The sequence below is a fragment of the Bufo bufo genome, chromosome 1 (assembly GCF_905171765.1).
Source record: "Bufo bufo chromosome 1, aBufBuf1.1, whole genome shotgun sequence".
NCBI lineage: Eukaryota > Metazoa > Chordata > Amphibia > Anura > Bufonidae > Bufo > Bufo bufo.
This window is the reverse complement of record NC_053389.1, coordinates 718,746,809-718,768,056: the sequence shown is the minus strand read 5'-3', so window position 1 is coordinate 718,768,056 and position 21,248 is coordinate 718,746,809. Positions and strand designations below refer to the sequence as shown.

The window sequence follows — 21,248 nt, the reverse complement described above, 5'->3', positions numbered from 1 at the left end:
GATGCCAATCTTGTGTGCATCTGTGTTTTTTCACGGACCCATTGACTTGAATGGGTCCGTGAACCGTTGTCCGTCAAAAAAATAGGACAGGTCCTATTTTTTTGACGGACAGGAAACCCTGATGACGGATGCGGCTGCAAAACGGTGCATTTTCCGATTTTTCCACGGACCCATTGAAAGTCAATGGGTCCGCGAAAAAAAACGGAAAACGGAACGTGTGCATGAGGCCATATTGGTACTATTTTGAGGTGAGGTAACAATAAAAAATGGCTGTTCTGGCACAGTTTTTATTTTTTACAGTATTCAACTGACCGGATAGATCATGTAAATATGTGTATTTTTATTTTTTTATTACAGTTTTACACAATAAAGCGTTTAAAAAATAAATAAATCATGTTTTTGTGTCCATTTTTTGAAAGCCATATATTTTGTTTATTTTTCTGCCGATCGTCTTGTGAAGGGGCTCATTTTTTGCGGGAAGAGCAGATTTTTTTATTGGTACTATTTTTGGGTACATATGATTTTTTTGATAGTTCAATATTACATTTTTTGGCACTGTTTTTATTTTAATTTTTTTACAGCATTCAGGGGATAGGTCATGTGATATTTTAAAAAAAAACAGGTCGTTATGGACACAGCAATACCTAATATGTCTATTTTTTTTTTTTTTTTTTTACACATTAACCCTACGATTTTCCATTTTTGCATTTTTTTTTTTCGTTTTTCACTCCCCGCCTTCCCATAGTCCTAACTTTTTTATTTTTCCGTTCACATAGCCTTATGAGGGCTTATTTTTTGCAGGACAAGTTGTACTTTCTAATGGTGCCATTTACAGTTGCATACAATGTAGTGGGAAGCGGAAAATAAAAATTCTAAATGGGGTGGAATTGGGAAAAAACGCAATTCTGACAAAGGTTTTTTTTTAACCCCGTTCACTATGCGGTAAAATTTACCTGTTATCTTCATTCTCCAGGTCAGTACGGTTACAACAATACCACACTTGTATAATTTTTCTTGTGTTTTAATACTGAAAACAATTAAAACAATGAAAACTTTTTTGTAAATAGGGAGGATCAGCACTCGACTTAACGTTGTGTCCGCACGAGAGAAGAGCGAACTCCAAACAAATGGAAAAGAAATCTCAGTGGACCGTGGCTTCTTCAATTCATATGCTTTGTGTTTATTCCATTATTTGCACTTTGTTATTAAGTTGTTATATTTATATATGTGTGTTTACTTACTAGTTTATTTGGCCGGTTTATACGCCCACTCGTTTTGATCGATAGATATTGCTATAGCCGCCTCTACCTGGGCGTCTGACGTCATCCCACGTGTTGGTGGGGTAGATACTATAACTTGAGATATGTATTAGTTTGTTAATGTTTGTTGACGAAGGCTGGAGGGGCCGAAACGCGTCCAATTATTGTAAGGATTTATGGAATAAACACAAAGCATATGAATTGAAGAAGCCACGGTCCGCTGAGATTTCTTTGCCATATTACTTTTTTGTAGTTATGTGTACAGGGCTGTGTGAGGGCCAATTTGAAGTGCGTGCAACTTTTTGATCACTTTTAATTAAAAAAAAAAGTTGTTGAGGAGTTGAAGTGACAAAATTAGGCAAATTGGCTGTTTTTATTTTTTTTCTTGTTATGCCATTTGCCGTATGCCATTAATATTGTTATATTTTAATTGTATGGGCATTTTCGCACTTTTATTGTATTGGACTTTTTATTGGTTGAGTATTTTTATTTTAAGGAAAGGGGGGATTTGAACTTTTATAATTATTTTTTTGTAAAATCATATTTTTTTTACTTTGTTTAAGTCACCCTGGGTGACTATTACTGGCAATCATTAGATTGCCCATTATGTTCATTGATGGCTATATCACCCAGAGGCTCCATCCTCTCACCGTTTAGAACGCCCTTGTAAAGGTGATTGACATCCTCGGTCTCCTCCGTGCCCCGCAAATCCTGCGCCGTCCATTTTAGTATTAGGCGCAGTGAGTGAAGGACGCTCGCCTGCTGCCGTCCTTCACTCACTGCGCCTAATACTAAAATGGACGGCGCAGGCGAGACGGTGAGAGGACGGAGCCTCTAGGTGCTGCAGCAACGCCCCACCAGCACCTAGAGGCTCATTTGCATATTATAAATGTCATTATTTAGCGCGAACGGCGGCAGGCAGGGAGATATAAGTCATACAGTTATGTTCTGCTGACATTAGCACATCGTTAATGTCAGCCAGATACATAACGATTTTTCTGATGACAGAAACCCTTTAAGGCTACTTTCATATCTGCGTTTTTGCTCGATCTGTTATGGATAAGCAAAAACGCTTCCGTCATGATAATACAACCGTCTGCATCCATTATGAACGGATCCGGTTGTATTATCTTTAACATAGCAATGACGGATCCGTCTCTAAAACCATTGAAAGTCAATGGGGAACGGATGTTTTCTTTTGTGTCAGAGAAAACGGATCAGTCACCATTGACTTACATTGTGAGTCGTGACGGATCCGTCTTGCTCTGCATCCCAGGATGCACTCAAAAACGCTGCTTGCAGCTCTTTTGTGTGTGTCATTGGAACGCAATGAAACGGAACGGAATGCATTCTGGTGCACTCCGTTCCCTTCAGTTCAGTTTTGTCCCCATTGACAATGAATGGGGACAAAACTGAAGTGTTTTCCTCCGCTATTGAGATCCTACGACAGATCTCAATAGCAGAAAGGAAAAGCGCAAGTGTGAAAGTAGCCTAAAATCTTGTTTTTGTGTTGCCATTTTCTGAAAGCCATATTTTTTTGGGGGCGAATGTCTTATGTAGGGGCTGTTTTTTAAGGGATCAGGTGATGGTTTGATTGGTACCATTTTGGGGTACATAAGACTTTTTGATCTCTTGGTATTACACTTTTTGTGAGGCACGGTGACCAAAAAATGGCTGATTTGGAAAATGTTTTATTTATTTTTTACGGTGTTCACCTGACGGGGTGGATCATATTATATTTTATAGAGCTGGTTGTTACGGACGCGGCAATACCTAGGTTTTACACTTTTATATGTGTTTATTATGGCAAAGGGGTGGATTTTTTTTATTATGAAAATCACTATTTTTTACTTTTTATTTTTGTCCCACTGTGGGACTTTTGGGGGTCTGATCCCCTCTGCAATGCATTACAATACATTGTGTATTGTAATGCAATGCCTGACAGTATATTACACTGACATCGTGCCTATGCGACCCAGCCTGGGGCTGGATTTCACAGGCTTCCGTTGAAGGCAAGCCCCGATGTCTGTGTAAGGCATCGGGCTGCTGTTCCTGCCATTAGGTCCTCGTCACCACAGCACAGGGACCCGATGGGGTGGGGGAGGGTGTCCGTACCCTCTGAACACCCTGTGCATACCGTGGTCAGCTCTGACCGTGTCATACAAGGGGTTAATACACAGGCAGGCATCAGTGTACTCACCTATGCTGGCGTATACAGCAGGCGCTCGTCTGTCAGGAACAGCCGGACCCCTGCTGCTGATCGAGCAGGCGCAGCTCCTGCAACCTCCCAATAAGAGCGCCGTACATGTATGACGCTGGGATTCTACGGATTAAACAACCCTATGCGCCTTTTCAATGGCCATGTTTCATATGATTGACGTAACAGATCTGTGAGCAAACTGATTTCAGCCACCTGGAGTACATGTTCTGAACTGGAGACCAAAGTGATTAGTTAATTGTCACCTTATGGTCAATCAAGAAGCAGTGACCCAAGCTGTCCAAAAAATAGTCACATTAAATAGGATGGCACTACTATGACCACTCAATAGGGTAATGCCAACCCAAGCTGGATTCACAAGATCTCTTATTTACATATATTGCCATTCAATACCCACAACTGGTGGGGAAATCATAAGGGTAAACTCACATGCAGCAGATTCCAGGTCTATACATGTGAACTGAGATATTTTGGTGGAACAAAATATTGGTGCAACAAGTCTTCCGTATCTGAATACACCATAACCATTTAGGTGCATATATGGATAGAAGATAAAATACAAATCACAGTCATATGAAGTTACCATTAAGAAGCTCTTGAACAAGCTCAGCGGCTGACTTGGTTTCTAAAGTCTCTGGCCATTCTGTTACACCAGTTTTCAAGCCTTCAGCTAAAACCTGTCAGAAATATCACAAACGGTAATTAGTCATCCTTCATTTATTAAGTATGTTGATATTAAACAGATTCCTTAGGGCTTATGCAGATGAACATGGGTGGCCTGTGCCCGTGCTGTGGACTGCAAATAGCGGTCCGCAATGCACGGGCACCGGCCATATGTCCGCCGCTTGCGGACCCATTCACTTGTCCGCGAGTGTATTAATGTACAGCAGCGGCGGCACAGCGCATACGGCGTCATAGCAACCAATGACGCCGTGCGCTCCTGCACTAAGGAGGATGCCAGTCCGGTATCTCACGAACCGTGTTCCACGGACGTCTGCATGAGGTTTAAAGGTCGGTTTACATGAGGTTTTATGCCTCCATCTGACTTATACATTAGAGAGAAAAAAAAAAAAGGAATGCAAAAACGCAGCACACCATGTTCTTATATCAGTCTGAGGCAACCATAATGTATATGTTTTTGGTATATGTTAAAAGCATGGGAAAAACATGATGTGAACAAGGCCTAAGGGCGAGTTCATATCACCGCCATATATTTCCATAGTTCGGATCCGTTAGAGAAGCAGAACAATAAAAAATAACGGCAGTGCAGGATTCACCACACAACTGAGACAACTTGAGCTGAACAGACTCGACTGACTACAATGGAGTCTATTCAGAATTTTGTTTTTTACTGGACAAAAAATGTCCTGTATACAGGACTTTTGTCTGATCTTTTTTTTGACGGAATCTGTGACAGAGGCTCTAACGCATGTGAACAAGCCCTTAATTCTGCATTTTCATTTGAATGCCCAGCATGTAATTCCATACTTCCTATGGTCAACCACAGCTTCTCCTGATGATACTGGCTGATTGCTGGGATTTCTTCAATATAAAAAGGGGTTCTCCTCCTGACACAACTCCCTGAATACCAGTTATCATTAGTATCACTACATTAAAGTATTTTTCCATGATAGACATTTATTGTAAATCGATTTGATATCAATATCTGAGGGGTCCCAGTGGTGAACAAAATGTATAGCGCAGCATGCAGGGAAGTCTACAGTAAATAGTATTAGAAAAGATGCACAATTCTCTGGGGGGGAAATGAGCTAGGATACCTTCGAAATATATAACCTTACACCCCACTAAAGGAGGGCTAGGTATCCCAGACCTATATAGTTATCACAGGGCTATTTTATGTCTTAGATGTCTGGAATGGTTGCGGCCATACACAGGTCGATTAGATATACTAGCGGAAGAAGCTATGGCTAATCTCCCGTTAAGATCCCTGATCTTTTTGGACCGCTCTCCCAAAGACAAAATGCTACAGACACACAGCTCTATAACCAGATGCTCCATCGAACATTGGATCGACTCAAACCTTCTGGAGCACTTGATGCCCAATCGTTTAGCTCTCATACAAGTCAGGCTCCATTCACACGTCCACAAAATGGGTCCGCATCCGTTCCGCAATTTTGCGGAACGAGTGCGGACCCATTCATTCTCTATGGGGATGGAATGGATGCGGACAGCACACAGTGTGCTGTCTGCATCCGCATTTGCGGTGCACGGCCCCCGATCTTTGGGTCCGCAGCTCCGCAAAAAGATAGAGCATGTCCTATTCTTGTCCGCAGCTTGTGGACAAGAATAGGCATTTCTATGGGGGTGCCGGGCTGGTGTGTTGCGGACCCGCAATTTGCGGGTCCGCAACACACCACGGATGTGTGAATGCAGCCTTAGAGATATACTATGCCATTCCTCCATTTACTTTTGGAAAACACTTTCTGAACAGGCAAAATTAATAGATACCCCGGTTCTGTCTCTATGCCCGGACGATGATACCCCCTCTTACGCGGACTTAAGAAATCACCCAGGGTTAGCCAGTCTATCTACGTTTCAGGTTGCCCACTGCTTGCAATTTATCAAACAACATCTGAAAAATGTTCCTAGTCAAACTGATCACTCTGTGTTTGAAAAAATGATATTGAAAACAAGAGAACCGAAAAAGAAAATCTCTCAATTATATACCCTCATTCTCTCCTTAACGTGCCCCAAAAGTTACCCATTCATTTCCAAATGGGAACAGGAACTAGATATCCGGTTCTCTCAGCAGGAACTAAACAGCTTATTGATTGCTCCATGGAGGGTATCCAGGTGCGTCAAGCTACAGGAAAACAGCTACAAAGTCCTCACTTAGTGGTATTATACACCACAGCGTTTACACCGTATGTTCCCAGAGGTTAGCCCCATATGTTGGAGATGCGGCACGGATACCGGGACACAGAGCCATATATGGTGGACATGCTCAAAAATCAAACCATATTGGCAAAGTGTCTGTAAGTCACACATCCCAGTCTCTACGAGAGTATGTCTATTTGGTCAACCTTAGACACAAAGAGCCAAAAAAAACATTAAAAAAAAATAAAATTGTACGACTACCAGGAGCCACAAGCTATACATTAACACACAAGTCACCGTATTTTCCGCCCTCAAGATGCACCTACGTTTTAACAAAGAAAATCATCTGATCTGAGGTCTGATAAAAATATTTTTTATTTTTTTTTCATTAGCAGAGAAAAAAGGAAAAAATATATATTTTTCTTCAGACCTCAGATCAGACTTCGAAATCAGATCCCCAATCCTCATCTGACCTAAAATAAGATCCCCAAACCTCATCAGACCTCCTAATCAGACCCCCAAAATAAGACCCCAATGCTCGGATCAGACAACACAAATCAGACTCCCAGTGTCAGACCCTCAGTGTTCAGACCCACCCCCCCTTAATGCTCAGATCTCTCCCTTTCAAGATCTAACCCCCCAATGCTCAGGACTGACCAAACCATGCTCAAATCTGACCCCCATGCTCAAATCTGACCCCTATTGCTCAGATCAGAACCCCCCCCCATGCTCAGATCAGAACCCCCCCAACATGCTCAGATCAGAACCCCCCCAACATGCTCAGATCAGAACCCCCCCAACATGCTCAGATCAGAACCCCCCCAACATGCTCAGATCAGAACCCCCCCAACATGCTCAGATCAGAACCCCCCCAACATGCTCAGATCAGAACCCCCCCAACATGCTCAGATCAGAACCCCCCCAACATGCTCAGATAAGGACACCCCCATGCTCAGATCAGGACCCCCCCCACCCCCATGCTCAGATCAGGACCCCCCCCCCCCCATGCTCAGATCAGGACCCCCCCATGCTCAGATCAGGACCCCCCCATGCTCAGATCAGGACCCCCCCATGCTCAGATCAGGACCCCCCCATGCTCAGATCAGGACCCCCCCATGCTCAGATCAGGACCCCCCCATGCTCAGATCAGGACCCCCCCATGCTCAGATCAGGACCCCCCCATGCTCAGATCAGGACCCCCCCATGCTCAGATCAGGACTCCCCATGCTCAGATCAGGACCCTCCATGCTTAGATCAGGAACCCCCATTGCCCAGATCAGGACCCCCATTGCCCAGATCAGGACCCCCATTGCCCAGATCAGGACCCCCATTGCCCAAATCAGGACCCCCATTGCCCAAATCAGGACACCCCCCCCATGCTCAGATTAGAACCTCCCATGCTTAGATCAGACCCCCATGCTCAGTTCTATAATTAAATAAAAAATCTCTTCCTTCTCCTGATCAGGCACTGGGCTCCTGCTCGGGCACCTGCTACTCTGCAGGTCTGACACACTCTCCACTGTGACCTGATGAGCACAACGTCAGGTCATAGTGCGTGTCTCCACATACTACGTTCTCACACTGTGTGCATCAGGACATAGTGGAGAGTGAGCTGGACCTGCAAAGTACACAGCTAGAGCCGCACTTGAAGAAGCAAAGAGCCGCATGCGGATCAAGAGCCACAGGTTGGCCACCCCTGCTCTAAACAAACACTAAATCTATGTAAAATTTTACTTGCATCAGCTAGATTACTTGTTGCGGTGCACTGGAAAAAAACGGACCCCCACCTATGCAACAATGGTTTCAGAGATGCGATCAACTCTATCGATTGGAACTAATTGCTCACTGGGATTTCCGAACACCCCAAAAATTCTTAAGCATATTGAGTCCTTGGCAAAAATTTTGAGGTTTCACTGTATGACGAGATCAACTATGACTATAAGTCCCTTGATTCACTTAGGTACTTTAAATGTTGCAATACATATGTTACATATGCGGTCATAATCTCTACTTGTACCAAAGGTTCTGACACTGGTTAGCTTCTACAGTGGTCCCCCCGCCCCCACCTCCTATCTTCCCCTCAGACTTTCCTCGTAACCCCTCTGTTCTTTTGTTCTATTGTAACGATTTATTTTCAATGATATATGGCAAGTTATTACAGCACAGTGATGGGAAGGTATTGTTTATTCTACTCGCCGTGTAGACCTCATTCAATCCTGTATAAGGCCTCTTTCACACTTGCGTTGTCCGGATCCGTCGTGCACTCCATTTGCCGGAGGTGCCCGCCGGATCCGTAACAACGCAAGTGAACTGAAAGCATTTGAAGACGGATCCATCTTCAAAATGCGTTCAGTGTTACTATGGCAGCCAGGATGCTATTAAAGTCCTGGTTGCCATAGTAGAAGTGGGGAGCGGGGGAGCAGTATACTTACCGTCCGTGCGGCTCCCGGGGCGCTCCAGAATGACGTCAGAGCGCCCCATGCGCATGGATGACGTGATCCATGCGATCACATCATCCATGCGCGTGGGGCGCCCTGACGTCACTCTGAAGCGCCCCAGGAGCCGCACGGACGGTAAGTATACTGCTCCCCAGCTCCCCACTACACTTTACCATGGCTGCCAGGACTTTACCGTTCTTGCAGCCATGATAACCATTCAGAAAAAGCTAAACGTCGGATCCGGTAATGCGCCGAAACAACGTTTAGCTTAAGGCCGGATCCGGATTAATGCCTTTCAATGGGCATTAATTCCGGATCTGGCCTTGCGGCAAGTGTTCAGGATTTTTGGCCGGAGCAAAAAGCGCAGCATGCTGCGGTATTTTCTTCGGCCAAAAAACGTTCCGGTTCGGAACTGAAGACATCCTGATGCATCCTGAACGGATTTCTCTCCATTCAGAATGCATGGGGATAATCCTGATCAGGATTCTTCCGGCATAGAGCCCCGACGACGGAACTCTATGCCGGAACAAAACAAGGCAAGTGTGAAAGAGCCCTAAGTTGATTACTGTACCAGCACTGTATACCCCACCCTGCAACTTACCGTACTCACTTTCACTAAGGACAACCATGGGCACCATGCAATACTACATTACACAGACGCTGCAAGGAGAACATTTCTGTAACTGGGTAATATGTATATACAGTATATTAGGGTTGTTTCGATACCAAAATTTTGATTCGGTTTCGATACCATAAAAAAGTATTGCGATACTCAAGACCATTCGATACCACACGAAAAAAATAAAACGCCAAAAAAAGGCACGTGCATTCCGCATTTCATGGAATGTCCGGCCCATAATCGAACAGTCCTATCCTATTTTTTGGGGGGACAAGGTGACTAAAAACAAATGGCGAATCGCGCAGTTTTTCTTTTCTGGCGTTCATCACATAGTGATATATTTTTAAATATTTTAATAGTTTGGACTTTTCGGACGTGGCGATATGAAATATTTTATTTATTTATTGTTTATATATTTTATATGTAAAATTGGGAAAGGGGTTTAATATTTTGTTGTGTTTTTTTTTTAAACTTTTTTTTTTTTTTTTTTTACAGTTAAGGCTACTTTCACACTGGCGTTTCTGGGTCAGCTTGTGAGATCCGTTTCAGGGCTCTCACAAGCAGCCCAAAACTAATCAGTTTAGCCCCAATGCATTCTGAATGGATAAGGATCCATTCAGAATGCATTAGTTTGCCTCCGTACAGTCACCATTCTGCTCTGGAGGCGGACACCAAAACGCTGCCTGCATCGTTGTGGTGTCCGCCTGACGATGCGGAGCCAAACGGATCCGTCCTGACTTACAATGCATTATCATGAACAAAAAAAAGATATATATATTTTTTTTTGTTCATGGTAATGCAAACGGATCCATTCTGAACGGATACAAGTGTTTGCATTATAGGTGCGGATCCGTCTGTGCAGATACCAGACGGATCCGCACCTAACGCAGGTGTGAAAGTAGCCTTATTTAATAACTATTTCCCCCCTTAGGGGTAGAACCTGGGATATTTTAATCCCTTGTCCTATTCACCCTAATAGAGCTCTATCAGGGTGAATAGGACTTTACACTCTCCCTGCTGCCCTGTGCTTTGTGCACACAGCAGCAGGGATGTTACCATGGCAGCCAGGGCTTCAGTAGAGTCCTGGCTGCCATGGTAACCGATTGGAGCCCCAGGATTACACTGCTGGGGCTCCAATCAGAACTGCCACTGCCACCAATGAGTAGGGTAGGGGGGACCCTGTGGCCACTGCCACTAATGTTTTTAATACTGGGGACGGGGGGAAGGGCGCACTGCGTCACCAACGATAACTAACGTTTAATATACAAATAAAGCCCGCGGCAGAAACACATTGCTGGCACCTGACCTCTGACAGGGCACTGCGATCAGCGGCAGTTAACCCCTCAGGTGCAGCACTGTGTTTCTGCCGCCGCCTGCATTTGTAATGTATTAAACGTTAGTTATCATTGGTGGCGCAGTGGCCACAGCCCCTCTCCTCCGCCCCTCTGCGCTCTCATTGGAGGGAGCAGCACAGGGGGAGGGAGAGTTTGCTTCCTTCTTCCCTGTACTGCTGAGGGAACATGGTGCACGCTGAGAGCAGCGTGATCCATAGTCTCTGATACTGGGCTGTGCAGTGGCGCAGCCTAGTATCGATAAAATACAACTCCCGGTATCGTATCGATACTGGGCTAAAAGTAACGATTGGGTATCGAAAGTTCGATACTCGAAAAAACCCTACAGTGTGTATGTGTATATATATATATATATATATATATATATATATATATATTTCCATAACTTTTGTCCCCTTTAACCTCCTTGCATAAAAGACATATCACAATACTCAGCTGTACCAGAAGGAAATCCAGCTCTTTATACACAGGGTACACAGGACTTCGAAGATCTCCAGACTCCACTCTGATATTCTAGGAATTTACAACAAAAAATATCAAGATTTATAACAAGCAAAAGTGCAAATAACCAAATAATAATAATAAAGACATTTTGTTCCTAATAAGTAAAAATAGATAAAAGTTCAAGACATACCAGTGTTGACGCAGACGTCAAAGGTGGCATCTGAGGGATATGGTCTACTCCATTCCACACAAAGTCCACAGTGACATTGGTTTGTGATTCTATAACTGAATTCTCCAGTGCGGTGCAGCTAAATAAATCATATCGAGCAAATCCTCTTGTCTGCATCTAGTAAAAAGTAGAGTTGGGTTAAAGGAAATCTATGACCAGGTTTATGCTGCCCCATCTGATGGCAGACTGATAGCATGTTGTCACTTTTTGCAGTAGTTTCCATTAAATCACACTTAATTTGTTGCAGCACGAGCCAACTCAGGAGTCGTCTCAATGATGTGCACGCTCTCTGGAGTCCTGACATTCATGAGCTGCTGACTCCCACCTCTGCTGATTGACAGACTTCTCTCTACCAACAGTAATAGGGAGAAAGTTGTGAATCAGCTGTGGGTAGTCAGCAGCTCATGATGAGCCCTGGTTCGGCTTGTGCTGCACCTAATAAAGTGTGACTTTAAAGAAACTATTGCAAGAAAAAAAAATTAAGTGACCCAGTGCTGGAATCAGGTTTTATTTTATGTTGTCCTCAGATGGGGCAGCATAAACCTGGTCACAGATTCCATTTCAGAATTGACTTTACAGGTCTATGTTAATGAATGATCCCACAATCAGCAGGACTTCTTCACTTGTGGGGGGCTTGTTCCTGCAGGTGAAAAAAAACGCCCACCTGCCGCAAGATTGACATGGCCGGACATTTAGCCTGGCCCTGACAATTTCCTGCCTGTCCTGCTGCTCTGATTCGGAGAGCAAAGGTACAAACTCTTCTTCGGCTAAATGTCTGGGCCTGTCAATCTTGCAGGTAGGTGAGCACTTCTTCACCTGCTGGGACAGCACCCTACAGGTGAAGAAGCGCTGCTGATGAGACCAATCAGTTTATTAGAATGGATTCACTCCACTCTAACAATAACATTCTCATATGAAAAGGTCAAATACATAGTTCTAAGTGGGCTGTATGTTTCTTCATGGTGGTCACAGGTTGTGGCATTTAATGTTACAATTACCCAATACATTAAAATGAAACTGACTAATCTGATTCACAAACTTACTGCGGAAGAATGATGTCTTTCCTTGTGGGATTTCTTTAATGCTTCAAGACTTGGAAAACAGGATTTGTCAGAAGTCGGACCTGTGATAAATAACAATAGCTGCTGAAAATGCTTCTGCAACCGATGCATTTCTGAATGTGGTAGCCTTCAGTGACACTACATCTACGAGGCAGTCACCAGTGCAAAGGGGTCAATAGTGCTGCTGTCTCCATTAGATTTAATAGGGTGCTTCCACACTTTTTGGGGGGTTTGTAAAAAAAATGCAATGAAATTCATGCTTCATGCATCTCTTTTGGGGGGTGGTGTTTCTTAGTTGCATAACATTTTTCTTGGGACACCCAAGAAAACCCACAGCCACAGGAAAAAAACAAAAAACGCTAAAGGACATAAAACACAATATGGTCTTAATTGCTGTGTTTGTAGGGTATTTTAGAATTTCCTATTGGCCAACGTGTAACATCTGGCAGCTGTGCCCATACACTGCAAAAAAACATCTGAATAGAAACGGTGCAGAGTTTAAATTCACAGCAATTCTTTCTGCAGTTTTTCACCACTGAGTTCACACTTTTTCAATGTATCCTTAGGCCCCTTTCACACGGGCGAGAATTCCGTGCAGGTGCAATGCGTGAGGTGAACGCATTAAACCCGCACTGAACGCAACGCAGGCCCCATAAAAATGAATGGGTTTGCGTGAAAATTGCAAGCATCTGCGGATGCGGTACGATTTTCACGCATGGTTGCTAGGAGATGATGTAAGTAAATTGATAAAAGTCAATTTACTGTATTATTTTCCCTTATAACATAGTTATAAAGGAAAATAATAGCATTCTTAATACAGACTCCTTACTTTAGGAGTAAAAAAATAAATAAAAATAATAACTCACCTCATCCTGTTGTTCGCGCAGCCGGCATCATCTTTCTTCTTCTTTCAGGACCTGCCAAAGGACCTTTGATGACGTAATCGCGCTCACCACGTCATCAAAGGTCCTTTGGCAGGTCCTGCAAGAAGAAGAAAGATGATGATGCCGGCTGCGCGAACAACAGGATGAGGTGAGTTAATTTTATTTATTTTTTTAACCCCTAAAGCCACATTTTAGTAAGCATTCTGTATTAAGAATGTTATTATTTTCCTTTATAACCATGTTAGGAGATGAGCCATGTTCCCTCTCCTCACTTTCCTGGGTCTGGCTGTAAGAAAAATGGCTGAAGCAGGATCCTCCCTTCTCTGCCCAAGGCCAAAAAGATCATTAAGGCCCATCCCTTTTGCTCAGTCACAAATGGACCAGCAACAGATTACCTCATGCAGGATTTCTACATGACTGTCTATTTCAAGAACATGCAGACTAATAAATAGTGGTTGTAAGATTATCTCTTATTAGGGTCCATTCACACGTCCGTAAGTGTTTTGCGGATCCGCAAAACACGGACACCTGCAATGTGAGATCCGCAATTTGCGGACCGCACATCACAGACACTATAATAGAAAATGCCTTTACAATTGCGGACAAGAATAGGACATGCTCTATTTTTTTCAGGAACGGAATTGCGGATCCAGAAAAAACGGATGCAGATCCCGAAAATGCGGATTTGCATCCGTTCCAGCCCCATTGAAAGTGAATGGGTCCGTAAATTGCGGAATGAATGCGGACCCAAATTACTGACGTGTGAATGGACCCTTACTTTCATAATATGTTATAATTTGCTCTTGAATAAAGCTACTATATTCTACAAGATTGCATTACAGATGAATGGAAACTATTCAATTATTCATAAGCTTTAAGGCCTCTCTACACAAGACGACACAGCAGCGGATTATCAGGACAGAAGCGTTCCTTCTCGGCAATCACCTGCTCATCATTGGAGGAGACCGCTAAATTTACATGCAGTGATCTCCTCGACATTATGGGGAGGAAAGATCGCTAATGCCATCGATCGTCCCCATACAGACTCGTTGTTTGCCGGTAGCAGATCATGTTTACACAGCACGATCTGCTGCTGGCAAATGTCGATTTTTGTGTCCGCATGAAAGATCTATTACCCAATGAATGAGTGTTTAGCTCGTTCATCGAGTAATCAGCGGCACTTCTACAGCGCCAGATAATCGCTACCGAGCGTTCCTATGAATGCGTGTTAGTGATTATCTTGCGGATTCTCTGCCAGTGTAAAGGGCCCTTTTACAAAGTACCAATGAACAGGGCTAAACCATAGCAAGTAGTATCACTGCCAATATAAGACCAGTTCAATGACCAGCACTTATTTCATACCAGGAGATTAGAGAACTTGCCCAGCTGTAACGACTGCACTGACCTGCACAGGTTACCTTATGGAAGCTCATTCCTGAGATCTCATTCCTGCTGGTTTTGATAGGCTCCGCTCCAAGCCAACAGGTACTTTCTGCATCCGAGCTATCACATCTTACCCACAACTGAGGAAGAACCTCCACTGGTTTTCCATTCCCAAACTGTGCCATGTTGGGGTTGTGTGTCAAAGTATAGCTTGAAAGGAGCTGCCTAAAAAGAAAAACAAGGGTTAATCCATAATTACATTGGTGGATCTGATACTGTTTCTAAGAAACGCCTTGACCACTTGATATAGTCTACAGCAGGGATGTTCAACCTGCGGCCCTCCAGCTGTTGTACAACCACAACTCCCACCATGCCCTTCTGTAGGCTGATAGCTGTAGGGTGTCCAGGAACGATGGGAGTTGTAGTTTTGCAACAGCTGGAGGGCCGCAGATTCAGCATGCCTGGTCTAGAGTCTAATCTAATCTAATCTCATCATATCGGTGATGGCTAACCTCCGGCACTCCAGCTGTGGTGAAACTAGGACTCCCAGCATGCTCCATTCATTTCTGTGGAGTTCTGAGAACAGCGAAGCAAGTGTGCATCTTGGGAGTTGTAGTTTTACCACAGCTGGAGTGCCGGAGGTTAGACATCACAGGTCTAGACCATCTAACCTCCAGAAACAGCCACTTTGTTATTTCTTGTAACCAACAGATCCATCCATTGCAGGGAGAGGTTGGGGTTGACTTGCTTGTACAGTGAATCCTTTGTCCTACAACCAGTCCTAATGTGAGCATGCACATTCACTTCCTGCCTGCCAGCTCCAACACATAGCAGAATGGCTCTGGGCTTGTGTTGAAGCCTGGAGTTGCCCTGTGTGTAAGAACATGGACAGCCAGCCTTGCCTCCGATCACCTAGGAAGAGGAGAGCTGCAAGTTTTGGCACATGCACAGATGCCCTGTTGTCCTCTACAAGGCCGGGTGCACACGCAGTGAAAATCTCTGCAACCAATTTCACCTCGCTAAACTGAAAAGGGTGAAATCCGCAGCAAATTTGCAACATAAGGCTGGGTTCACATGAGCGGATGCCGTGCGTGGCATCCGCTCCGTGAAAGAGTGCCAAGACCCGATGCAGACTGCAGAGGCACGGAGCATTAACATGACTGATAATGCTCCGTGCCTCTCTGTGACCTCTTTACTACGAAATCACAGTGACAACTGTGATTTCGTAGTAAAGAGATCACAGAGAGGCACGGAGCATTATCAGTCATGTTAATGCTCCGTGCCTCTGCAGTCTGCATCGGGTCTTGGCACTCTTTCACGGAGCGGATGCCACGCACGGCATCCGCTCGTGTGAACCCAGCCTAACTGACACGCTGGGGATTTGAAAACCCACACCATGCTCAAATTCTGTACAAAAAATAAAAAATAATATTCACGGCATGTTAATGTTTGTAAACTCTGATCCACTTGATGAATTTGTGTATAAATGGCCAACTGGGTTACTATTTCCCTTGCCAAATGGGTGTGTCACAACACATTCACGCATAGGCAACACTGATTGCACAATGTTAGGCCTCATGTACATGACCGTACAGATCCTCATATAATACGGATGACGTCCGTGTGCATGCCGTATTTTGCGAAACGGAACAGCTGGCCCCTAATTGAGCAGTCCTATTCTTGTCCGTAAAGTGAAAAAGGAATGCACACGGAGTAACTTCCGTTTTTTTGGCGGACCCATTAATGTTAATGGTTAAAGTTAAAGGTTCCACATATGGTCCACGAAAAAAAAAAAAAACGGAATGGAAACTGAAAGAAAATACGTTCGTGTGCATGAGCCCTTAGACGATAAAAACACAATGTATACATTTCTAGAATGAATAACAGAAATAATGAATAACAATTGTCTTAGTTTTCCATAGCAACCAATCAGAGCTCAGCGTTAATTTTTTCTGAGCCCTTTAGGAAATGAAAGCTGAGCTCTGATTGGATGCTATGGGCAACTAAGACAGTTTTGATAAATGAGGCCCAAAGTTCTTAGGTTGTAGAATAATTATTTAATAGGGAATATAAATATTTATTAAAACAGACATTTTAGGGGTGGCGACAGGTCACTTTTAAAATATTTTTTTTTTTTTACAATTTTTGACAGTTTTTTATTTTGGCAGTACTATGCCACTGAAAATTAAATAGAAATATTGTCCTTCACAGTAGTCTGCACAGAGAGATAAAACTCCTATATAGCTAGGTAATCCATATTTCGTTGACTGCGGCTGTGAGGACGAGATGTTATCCGCTGGTATAACAGTAGATGTAGAATTTAGGATAACAGTGTGGCAGCTCTATAGTTCTCTTGATAAACATAATTAAAGAGGCTCACAAAAGAGCATTGCCCTTATCAGTTTAATTTGTGATGCACTGAGTCACTCATCCACTTCCCTCTCTGGTCCCAGTGATGGCCTGACTGAGAAAGTCAAATGAGAGTGCCTCCCATGCTAGAAGTCCAAACAAAGAGGAAGTTCTAGAACAAGGACAAGTAAATAAAATACATGGAGTGACTTCCAAAATGATATCCAGAAAGCCATCCATCTGTTAAATTACATGGTAATAAGTGAGAACAAAACTGATGGTAATGTCCCTTTAATAGAAAGATGTAGACACGTCAAGCAGCCTGAGGCCATAGATCCCCAAAGCTGAATGCAGAGGACACGTACCTGGCTTGCATGGTTGAGACAGGCAGCGGCGCACAGGATTTTTCTACAGAAAGATCAAATAAGTGGCTGTCGCTAGCCTGGGATTCTTCTATGATGTCTTCCTCCAGTTTCAAAATCTGCAAGTCGAAAGTTACATATGTTATACCGATGTATTCACAGGGTCTTAGCTCTGTCATTTGCATTTAAGACATGAATAGAATTGGTTGGCCTTCACAGGGCCAATTTTCATTAAAGGGGCATTCTAAATCTTTTTAGTATCTGTTCGGGGGGGACCAATGCTGATCAGCTGTTTGAGGCACTGGTGCTCTTGTGTGCCTCCTCGCAGCTTATCAAGCTCAGTGCTGTACACGGTATAGAAGCTCAGCCCCTTTCACTTGAATAGGACTGAGCTGTGCCCAGGCCATGTGACCGATGAATGCGACATTACTGGCTTAGGGTAAGCTGCGAGAAGGCGGCGGTGTCAGACCCCCACTGATCAGATACTGATGACCTATCCAGAGCACAGGTCACATCAGTTAAAAAGTGTGCGAAACCCCGTTTAACTTTGTGTACGATGTATAAATAACGCCACCTAGATAAGCCACAGGTCCAGCACAGAGAAGGTGAAGCATCACAAAAAAGTAATACCCACTTACCCATCCCAGACTTTTGTCATCAGAGTGGCTATCAAATCAACTATTAGGGGGTGGGCTACACACGTTGTGGGACATAAAAGTAACCTGACACCACATCTAATGATTGTCAGTCATGTCGCAATTAAACATGCAACTTTTACTCCATTGGCTTTGATGTATGTTGCGTGTGCTGTGACTCGCCTGCGACTCCATGTTGCGGTGTAGCCCCAAGCTTTAGGTTATATTTACGTGAGTTGCTTTAGACCATATCAAATACGGTGTCTGAAAACGACTTATGTAACCGTACCTCGGACAGAGCGCTGGACTTCCGTCACACTCCTCTTTTGTAACGGCATGCTGATGAGTACACTGCTTTTTGGCTTGAGGACCACAATATACAATGTAAATAACAAAGCTTAAGTAATGTGCTCATTTAGGCTCCATTCACACGACCGTATTTTTGGTTTGCATATGATCCGCATTTTTTTGGACTGGATGCAGGCCCATTCAATTCAACGGGGAAGCAAAAGATGTGTGCTGCCCGCATCCGTATGTCCGTTCTGCAGTACCACAAAACAATTAGAACATGTCAGTTTTGTGGACAAGAATAGGCATCGTTACAATGGGTCAGCAAAAAAAAAAAAAAAAAAAAACAGATGCAACACGAACGTCATCGATGTGAATGCACCCATATGCATTTTGCAGTCCGCAAAAGATATGACATCCATGTTGCATCTGTCTTTTTTTGCAGATCCATTGTAACAATGCCTATCCTTGTCTGCAAAACGGACAAGAATAGGACATGTTCTATCTTTTTTGCGGGACAGCAGAACGGACATACGGATGCGGACAGCACATATCTTTTGCAGCCCCATTGAAATGGGCCCGCACACAATGTGCTATCCACATTTTTTTTGCAGACCCATGGAAAGGAATGGGCCCGCATCTAAATCACAAAAAATGCGGATCAGCACATGTACTCATTGATTTGAACGTCTGTTCACACATCAGTATTTCTTTTTACTAACCATGGCACAGTGAAAAAAAATCACGAAGACATGCACTACTTTGGTCCGTGATGCAGACCAAACACGTCCAATGAAGTCTATGGGTCTATGTTGCATTCGTGTTGCATCCATTTTATCACTGACCACTGATAGATGCTCTGGAAATTAATTTTCAGCTGAGCAGCATCCGTGGAATACTGATGACACACAAAGGGAAACAAACAAAAACACGGACCAAGCACGGATACTTCATGGACATCTTTACAGATGAAACAAGGACAGACATGGAAATGTAGCTTATAGGCAATGGTTGCAGAGAACTGTCAGGACCCCTGTACAGACAAATGCAATGGAAACTACCATGTTCCTGTTGTGTATATTAACGCACAAGTAGGAGTGGGCGATATAAACTATATTAATTTGGCCAACGATAGAGATTTTGTCTATATCGCCCTACCGCGATAGAACAAGGCATGCACCGCTTTCGGCACGCACCATGTTAGCCTGAGCCGGCACAGTGGAGAAGGAGGGAGTCCCTCCCTCCCCACTGTGAGCAGCTGCCGCTGACCACCAATGAGAACAGAGAGGAGTAGGAGGGGAGGGACTGTGGCCACTGCGCCACCAATGAATATAGGTAATGCCTGAATACAAACGTAGCCTGCGTGTGCTGGCCATATCTCATACCCGGCCTCTATGACTGCGCGCTGCGATCCGCCGCAATTAACCCCTTATGGATGCACCAGCACACGAAGGCTACGTTTGTATTCAGGCATTAATTATATTCATTGGTGGCGCAGTGGCCCTTCTACTCCCCCTCTTCTCAGTATTATAAGTGAGGTCCCCCCTCCCCAGGGCCTCCCCTCTTCACCCATTGGTGGCAGTGGCAGCTTCTGACCGGAGCCCCAGCAGTGTAATCCTGGGAATCCGATCGGTTACCATGGCAGCCAGGACGCTACTGAATCCCTGGCTGCCATGGCAAGCTCCCTGCTGCCGTGTGCACTATGCACAGGGCAGCAGGGACAGTGTAAAACTCCTATTCATCCTATTAGGGTGAATAGACAAGGGGTCTAGCCCCTAAGGGGGCTAATAGTTAGTAAATAAAAAGTAAAAAAAAAAAAAAAAAAGTTTAACCCCCCCTCACCCCCCCCCAAAAAAAAAACATTTTTTACATTTTAAATCACTTCTTTACTAATTTTACATATAAAAATATAAACACAATAAAAAAAATATATATTACATATCGCCATGTCCGAAAAAGTCAGAATGATAAAAATATCAAAAATATCTCCTATGCAGAGAAAAAAAAGAATAAAAAAACCCCACAATTTTTTGGTCACCTTGCACCCCAAATTTTTTTTGATGTTTTGAAGGAGGCACCTGTGATTTGAAGAGGCTGATGGCACTGGCTTGGGGACATGGATGATGGCAAATGGCAATGGCATGGGGCTAGGAGTGGGCGATAAAAACTACCATATTTTTCGCCCTGTAAGACGCATTTTCCCCCCAAAAAATGGGGGATAAATAGCAGTGCGTCTTATGGGGCGAATGCTGCATTTTTCCGAATTTTCAATGATACACCCGCCACGCGGCGGGTGTATCAGCTGAGAGGGAGGAGGGGCTGGGGGCCGGCATCTGCTTTTATAATGACAGCAGGGCCCGTGCAGTGACTGTATTCTACTACACGGGCCCCGCTCACTGCATATAATCTTATCTATAATTGTAGGCATTGTTAATATATAAAAGTTCAGGGTAATCAGCGCCTGTATACCGTACAAGCGCTCGTAGCAAAGAGAAGGGAGGAGGCTGGCTGGGAGGACGGGCGCTGGCAGCGTAAATCACTACGTCACGTGCCTGCGCCGCCCGCTGTCATTATAAAACCAGATGCGACCCCCACCCCCTGAATTGGGGGTCATTCACACCGCAGGGACACTTTTGTGGGGGGGGGGGGGGGCTGTGGATGACACATAGCATAAGATGCTACATATGTGTCATCCACAGATCCCCCCCATAACAGTGTCACCCACAGATCCCATAACAGTGCCATCCACAGATCCTCCATAAGTGTCACCGACAGATCCCCCATAACAGTGTCACCCACAGATTCCCATCAGATCCCCCATAATAGTGTCATCCACAGACCACCATTAGTTCAAAACCCACTAAAAGCACACATTTTGGCTCAACATTT

At 44.1% G+C, this 21,248-nt stretch overlaps 1 protein-coding gene across 2 annotated transcripts in view; it reads right to left on the bottom strand.

Annotated features, from left to right (window-relative positions):
* ZWILCH (zwilch kinetochore protein) overlaps window positions 1–21,248 on the bottom strand; it is a 76,773-nt gene that overhangs the window by 25,536 nt on the left and 29,989 nt on the right. For both annotated transcript variants that reach the window (XR_005775628.1, XM_040414300.1), the window contains exons 4-9: window positions 17,440–17,555; window positions 14,748–14,950; window positions 12,441–12,520; window positions 11,359–11,514; window positions 11,166–11,237; window positions 4,061–4,154 (exon numbers count right to left, since the gene is read on the bottom strand). Coding sequence is in view for 1 of the 2 variants with exons in the window: in XM_040414300.1 (XP_040270234.1) it covers window positions 4,061–4,154; window positions 11,166–11,237; window positions 11,359–11,514; window positions 12,441–12,520; window positions 14,748–14,950; window positions 17,440–17,555 (721 nt within the window). In the remaining variant the exon portion in view is untranslated. The remainder of the gene's footprint in view (window positions 1–4,060; window positions 4,155–11,165; window positions 11,238–11,358; window positions 11,515–12,440; window positions 12,521–14,747; window positions 14,951–17,439; window positions 17,556–21,248) is intronic.